The sequence below is a fragment of the Rhinoderma darwinii genome, chromosome 1 (genome assembly GCF_050947455.1).
Source record: "Rhinoderma darwinii isolate aRhiDar2 chromosome 1, aRhiDar2.hap1, whole genome shotgun sequence".
NCBI classification, from domain to species: domain Eukaryota; kingdom Metazoa; phylum Chordata; class Amphibia; order Anura; family Rhinodermatidae; genus Rhinoderma; species Rhinoderma darwinii.
The window spans coordinates 527,606,034-527,614,053 of record NC_134687.1 but is presented as its reverse complement, the minus strand read 5'-3'; the positions used below and the strand labels follow the sequence as shown (position 1 = coordinate 527,614,053).

At 41.6% G+C, this 8,020-nt stretch overlaps 1 protein-coding gene across 1 annotated transcript; it reads left to right on the top strand.

The window, feature by feature from the left end:
- The first annotated feature begins 6,297 nt into the window (after positions 1–6,297).
- Positions 6,298–7,562, top strand: LOC142744920 (palmitoyltransferase ZDHHC1-like). The gene has a single exon (XM_075854839.1). The coding sequence runs from the start codon at positions 6,390–6,392 to the stop codon at positions 7,431–7,433; it is 1,044 nt and encodes a 347-aa protein (XP_075710954.1). The 5' UTR covers positions 6,298–6,389; the 3' UTR covers positions 7,434–7,562.
- Positions 7,563–8,020: the final 458 nt, after the last annotated feature.

Below are 8,020 nucleotides of genomic sequence, written 5' to 3'. Positions count from 1 at the left end.
AGGAAAGATTTGGATAATGATCCTTCTTAAAATGTGTTTCTTGCAACATAAGGACATCACATTTTGCTTTCTTCATAAAAGAAAAAATTTGGCATCGCTTTGAGGGGGAGTTGCAGCCCTTCACATTATAAGATACTATCTTCAGAACAGCCATATTACAGTGCAGAGATAGGTTCCCTTGTCACATTCCCACAACAGACAGGCAAGAACCCCACTCAAGAACTTTCTGCAACCATATAGGGGCGAGCCAAAAGACACCACCCACATTCTCCTTAGTACCACTGGACCGTATATAAGGCACACATATGAGGCGTGAAGTACCAATGACAGGACAGGGAGGGGAGGAGCAAACATAAATAACATAGATAACAAAAAGAACAAAGATGGGGGACAGTACCCCACAACTGAGAACAAGAACAGTAACGGTTCACACAGAACCTTCCACCGGGGGGAATCTGGTAAGTTAACCATATATCGACACGATCAGCTCATCTAGCCATAACAGTCCCCGCCAAGGTCAAAATAAGGAGCATATTGGGATAAAGCATGTTATCCCTCCGTTATTCAAGGCAGTTCCTCTCTTTCCCCTGCCACTCTTCGTGAGCCCGAACGTCCCGATTTCTTCTTGCTACGCTGACGTTTAGGGGCAGGAACATCTTCCCATGGTGTAAAGTGGGCTGTAGCGGGAAGAGATGACAAATCCAAGACCGGATCCCAGTCTTCTATGTCCAGTGGTTCTATATCCAAGTGCGCATATACGGACTCCAGATCTGTCACGGATGAGACCAGCATACGACGACCTTCGTAGAAAAATGATAATCCAAACGGGAATGTCCAGCGATACATGACATTCTTATTCCTTAAATGATCCGTAAGCGGTTTCAAATGACGACGTTTTTGAAGGGTACTAGATGCCAGATCCTGATATATAGAAATAACAGAACCTTGTATAGTAAGGGCATCCGTGTTTCTTGCTTTAGTCAGCACAGCGTCCTTATCCGTATAGTTTAGAAATCTACATATTACGTCCCTCGGGGGGTCTGAGGCAGTTGGTTTAGGGCGCAAAGCTCTATGAGCCCTCTCCAAAACAACGTCCGCATGTGTATTAGGGCCAATCAGCGAGCGGCAAAATTCCTTTATAGTTTCCATCAGAGCGTCCGCATTGATGGATTCTGGCACCCCTCTAAAACGCAGATTGTTCCTACGGTTCCTATTCTCCTGATCTTCTAGGGCCCGGAATACCGAGTTAAAGTGCTTTTGACACGAGGAGAAGCATTGTGTGACTGCCGTGTTAAAATCAAGCATTGCCGCCTGAGTTGCTTCCAGCTTCTCAACTCTTTGCCCCACTTGCCTCATATCTTGCTTAATGTCCGCCAAATCTCTAACCAAAGGCTCCAAAGCCTTATTAAGTACCTTTGTGAAGAAGTCTCTGGTGAGTGGCAAGTCTGCCGAGGTGCTGCCTGCATCGCTGCTATCGTCTGCTGCTCCTGCAACATCTTCTTCTCTGGAGCGAGATGAGGACGGCGCCATCTTGGCCACATGTCCGCCTGCACCCACCGGCCCTCTTTTCACAAACTTCTCCATGTTCCCTCGAGCCCCGAGTGTTCTGGGGGGATCCTGGTCGTCTCTGGACTTACTGCCGCCGATCTTGACCATGGCTGGCTGTAACACGCTAACTTATGCGATCAATGAGCTGTCGGTAGTTACGGAGCTCAGCAGCACACGTCCATTCAGGTCCGCCGCTAGCTCCGCCCCCGAGAGCTACATTCTAAACATGGAGAAACATGTAGAGGAAGTGAAGACACTTTACAAGTGGTATTGCATGATTTGAGTGCTACATACAGAAGAAAATATATATTATACCATCCAAATTGGCACAGTTTCAAGATTAGGATATGTCTTCAATATAGTCAATTTGGAAATCTTAGGGCATGTTCACACGTGGCAGAGTTTTTCCGCTGCAAATGGTGCAGATTTGGGGCAATTACGCAACGAATCTGCACCAACATTTGCATATTTGACAGGTAATTCAGACGTTGCAGAAAAGACAGCGGACTTGCCAGAGATTTCAGTTTTTTCATTGCAAAGGCTGAAATCCGCAGTGAAATTCTGCTTCTTCTCCGCAACAGACAGTGCATGCTGCGGACTGAGTAGAGTTTTCTGCAATGTCTGAACTAACTTGCCTAAAAATGTATTAAAACAAATGTAAAAAACGGCCGCTGGAGAATTCCACTGCGGACTGTCCGCAGCGGAATTCCACAGCAATTCCGCCACGTGTGAACATGCCCTTATTGTAGCCAATGCATATAGTTATAACTCAAGGATCCTATCAAGAGCCACACAACTGGAGGTCACGAGCTACATGTGGGGACCACTGCAATAGAGGATGGGGATGGCTGCAGAAGTGAGGGGCCAAAGATGTCTGGGCAGCAAACTATGCAGTCAGCAAGAGAAGACAACATAGTGGTCTTGGCCAGTTGGAGAAGAAAAGAGAATATTAGAGAAGATGTCACCAGTCACTAGATTTAAAGAGTAGCTGTCATCTTTACTGATATGCATGTCTTAGTAAATCCTTGTATTCCCTATGAGATAGAAATTGGAGCATCTTTGCTTAGAACTCTGTGTTATGACGGTTCTCTGTTCTTCCTCCTAAAAATTTATGAATATGGCCTGGCCAACATGGAGACATTTTTGTGATGCAATTAATTCATTTCACCTATAGAGCTACATCTGCAACACAAAGCCATACATTAAGTAGAATGCAATCTTGTGTACTGCAGCTGTCACTCGATAATTTAAAATAAGTAATACGATTTAAAATAAGATTTAAAGTCAAACAGTAGCGCTACAAAAAGTTTGTGAAGTCCAGGCCTAATTGACAATTAATTGTTAGCCCTTTTTCAATAGGATGTATCCCTACACAGTGTGATACTGTCAGCAGTGATAGGACAGTGCAGGGACATGCCTCTTTGACAAGGAGAATGGTAACAGCCAGTAGTGAATTTATTCCTACATTCCCAGGGGGAATAACAGAGGAGCGCAACAATGCAGAGTTTTAAGATAAAGTGCTCCAGAATTGTTCTACAAGTATTACTAAAACAGACATGTCAGAACTGACACGCCAGGAGAGCTGAAAGATCCTCTTTCATTGTTGTGTATTCTGCCTGTTACAGTGTGTGATCAGTACTGTATTCTCTTTTATGGTCTGCAGCGTGATGATACTCTGCAGAGCGCCTGTGTAGAACTGGTATCTGACCTCTATATGGCGGTATTATTGGTATATTGGGGCTTGTATAGTGAAAGTGTACACTTTTCCCTGACTAAAGTAACAAGTGTATGTATGTCCTTGACTGTGTAATAAAATGTATGTTATGATCCGCTTTTATCTTCCTTCTTATGTTGAAAATATGTTATGTTACATATTTAACCCCTTAATGCACCATGATGTAACATGGTGCTGGGGGGTAAAGTATGTGTGAGGTCAGAAGAAGCGCGATCTCTAGTGCGAAACAGGCTGTAACCTACAACTTGCTGTCCTCCCTGTAATGCTTTTACTTTTGCCAAGATGACATAATAAAGCTAAGAAGATTGCAAACGGGTGAGTGCCGCATTTTCATTTTTCTCATTCATATGTGTGATAGTCCATCGCCCCCCTCGCAGTGCGATTGCGTGGTGCCGATGGTTGTCATGCGAGCCTGGGCCTAATGAAGGCCCCCCCATATCTGCATTTCGTCTTCCCGCCAAAATCGCTGTTTTTTATTCACTCTAGCGATAAAAAAATTTTTTATAAAAAGTGATCAAAATGTTGTATGTATTCAAAAAAAACACAGGTTGTGCCACAAAAAATAATACATCACACATCTCAATCGATGAAAAAATAAAAAAGTTATGGCTCTCAGAATGTGGCGACAAAACAAATTATTTTTTTAACAAATCGTTTTTTCTTTGTAAAAGTAGTAAAATATAAAAAAATATATATATATAAATTTGGAATCGCCATAATCATATTGACCAGCAGAATAAAGTTAAGCGAATGTTTGAAAGCCATAAGAAAGAAAATCGCAGTTTTTTCCAATTCCTCCCTACAAAGAATTTTTTTTCGTTTTCCCCAGTACATTATATGGTACTTTAAATGGTGCCAATAAAAACTCTTCCCGCAAAAAGTAAGCCTTCACACTGCTCCATTGACGTAAAAATAAAAAAAGTTATGGCTTTTGGAAGGTAGGGAGTGAAAAATGAAAATTATAAAGAAAAAAATGGTTTGGACATTAACGGGTTAAAGGAGTGGCGAGGGGCATGACCAAAGAAAGCAAAACTTGTCACGCCCATGCTTTTCACACACACAACCGCTCGCCACCCAAGATTTCAGTCCTGAATCCACCCCTGGGTCTGAATTTTTTTCTTATGGTCTGGAATCGATTAATTTAGCAGTCTAGTCTGGAGTCTGAATGAATTTTTGGGTCTGGTCTAGGGTCTGAATGGCTAAAGAGGAGTGGTCAGCTCTCCAGACATGTCTGTTCTAGTATAGTATAGAATACTTGTATTCCTCATAAAATCACATTTCTGGAGCATTTTTTTCTTAGACCTCTGTGTTGAGCCATTCCTCTGTTGTTCCTGCTGGAAATTTATGAATAAATTGACAACTGTGTGTTACCATTCAAAGGTACATGAGACTGGGACTGTGAGCAAATATTGGACAGTTCCAGATTGTGTAGGGACAGATCCTCAACTGGTAACACCAAGATGTCAATTTATTAATACATTTGTAGGAGGAATAACAGAGAAATAGTACAATCTAAGAAAAGTTGCTCCAAAATCATTGTTATATGACAAATATTAATATTTTCTAAAACAGACATGTCAGGAGAGCTTACAAGTCCTCTCTAATAAGTGATAAAAGATGTTCACATATCAGTGTTTAACTGTTACATTATTTATAAACCTGTAAGGGTTAGAACACACTGAGCGGTCTTTCTTTATGCATAGCTTTCATTTACTGATATTGGGAAGGGGGTGATATTGTATGTGGGTGGAGTTTGTGCCAGGGCTGCTTTGTAGTCCCAGTCTAGCCCTAATTCATATATAAACAAATTTGTGACACTGACCATGTATAAAAAGTTCAGATTTCCATTAGTCATTACATTGAAGAACATGTTCAGGCGAGTCTCAGGCCGTTTTAATCCCCAAGGCAGGCCGCTTTAACCTTGGTCATCTAATATGCGCTAAGAAAAACAGGCCAGTGTTAGTGGCTACTGTTTGCAGAATGAGTAGCCCCATACTAGGAACCTTCCTAGGTCAATTACTCAGCTAAGACATATTTCACAGTTCATCAATTCACCAGTGCGTTTACTAATGAAGTTTGGGATTTATGGCAGAAACAGAGAAATGAATCCCACAGTATATCAGAACATGGTGGTGGGAATACACAAGTCTAGGGGGTTTTATACTCTGGAGTTTGGGACCTGCAGCAAATCAACATTAGGCTATGTTCACACGGAGTATTTTGGGGGAGGAATATCTGCCTCAAAATTCCGTTTGGAACTTTGAGGCAGATATTCCTCTCCCTGCACGGCGATTTTCGCGCCGTTTTTCGCCCGCGGCCATTGAGCGCCGCGGGCATAAAACAGCGAGAAATACGCTTTCTCCTGCCTCCCATTGAAGTCAATGGGAGGTCAGAGGCAGAAGCGCCCGAAGATAGGGCATGTCGCTTCTTTTTCCCGCGAGGCAGTTTTACTGCTCGCGGGAAAAAGACGCCGACGCCTCCCATTGAAATCAATGGGAGGCGTTCTCGGGCCGTTTTTGCCGAGTTTTGCGACGCGGTATCCGCGTCAAAAAACTCGGCAAAATACCCTGTGTGAACATAGCCTTACCCTGACAAAGGAAAGGATTCATACTGCAGCACGATAATGAGCCAAAACACATGTCAAAGCTTTGCATGACCATAATAATAATAAGTTAATAGAAATAATTTAATATAACTAGTACAAGGGCTCATGCACAGAGGTGTCATCAGGATCTATGTGAAAAAGAGTGCTTTACAGCGGAGCCTGCATACTGCTATATTTCCATACAACAGTTTTGAATGGTTTTTATGCCAGGTCTACATAAAATAAAAACCTAGCGTGTTCCATCAAACACCATTTAAGTTGTATCTGTTGGCACACGGTACAAGACAATATTGTACGCAATATGGTGCATACCAGGAAACTTCCATCCTACATTCTGGAACCCAGTTACATCATAATAAGATGTGCTGGTCATCTTAAGTTCTAATTGATCTATACATGACATGTGTTTTCAGAGCGGGACAACAACTCAAGTCTAAGGATGCCATTTACTTCAGCAAATTCGAAGAAACATTGAAAAAACGCTATCCATATTGACAAGTAATGCCATCTCTTATCAACAGACAAACAGAAGTGGATTTTCCAAATAGAAAGCGGAAGGATGGCCTACAGTGGCCATGGCATCACTTCCAAATTGCCAGTTGGGTACTATATTTATACTTGGGTATCACAGCTTTTGGGTTTATTATTCCACTACTTCCTTGCTCCTGGCAATCTACTGGATACAGCATTCTAGGAATCTTGTTCTCTGGACATTTTGTATTCCATGTCCTTACAATTTCTATTGACCCTTCTAGTCTGGATCCAAATGTGGAGGCAAAGAAAACCAAACCAGAGAAGATGCACTGCCACATAATACCTGTGACATTGTATAAAGAGAAGACTAGATTTTGTCACATTTGTGAAAAAAACGTTTTTAATTTCGATCACCATTCCCGAATTTTAAATACCTGTGTAGGGGGAAGAAATTTTTGGTTTTACATGAACTGCATTATCACAGCTTTCTTAGGAACAGCATCCCTGACCATCATGTCATTGTTTGTGTTCTCCATGTACCATTCACCATGGGTGACGATAGACTTGTCTAACAGCTGGTTTATCATTTCTCCTGAAACCTCCACTGAGATACGTGCTGTTGTGATTCTTATCATATCTTTTTTAGATGGCATTCTTAGCCTCGTTATAACATCAGTGTTGGGGTATCATATTTGTTTTCACCTTTATTTACTGTCTCGAGGGTTAACTACTCAAGAGTATTGTGAGCACCTAGTCTTGAAAAAGAGGTTAGTCCAACATCACATGGGGAGCAGAGACCTTGAATCAGCCCATCCCTATCATTACCCCTATCTCTCAATCTTATCATTGTCAAGAAAGAGCCACCTATATCTCCGTGACACTGCAATACAGGCAGAGCAGACCTCAAAGGAAAATGCAAATGTAACAACTCAAACAAATGAAGAAGGAAGATTTCTACAGGAAACAGGATCACAAACAGAAAATGAAAAGAGAGCGAGACAATCAAGCTCCAGTTTGACAGGTTTAGTGGAGAGGTTGCAAACACCGTTCAAGCTATCCAGGATAGCATGAGCTACGTAAATGTACGACCAACGGGATTTACACCTGCAATGAAGCTTAACTTGCTTTTATACTATATTGTGCATATTCACACCTTAACTGGAATATCTATTGCAAATAAACCATTCAGAAAATGTATAATACGTGTTTTAGATTATTGTGATAATTTTTAATACAAATTGTATTCAAATTCAGCCATTTCTGTAAATAACATGGTGTGTGGTAGATAAGGTCCCATGCACATAGTGGAGCCATGTGCACAGAGCCTGATTGGCAGGGCACAGATGTTGTGCGGAGCCATATATAATATAAAACTTAAAGAGGTTTTCCCATTATAGAAAGAAGTGACATATTACTAGAATATCATAGAGGGTAAATGAGTACAATTCAAAAAGTTTAGTTTTGAATACAGTCTAGTATATTTTCGTTTACAAAGTCATGTGTTTAGACTAAACGTGAATATAAATATATACAGATAACTGGGCTGTTCTCCAAACTTGCCCCCCCCCCCATCTCCACCGCCGCCCTGCCACACTATGTGTATAGTCAACACCACCTTTCTGTACGAGCATTGACAAATTGGTGTCCCTGCATACTGA

Coding starts and splice junctions, on each gene's coding strand:
- LOC142744920 (XM_075854839.1), top strand. CDS start 6,390: ATGCCATCTCTTATCAACAGACAAACAGAAGTGGATTTTCCAAATAGA.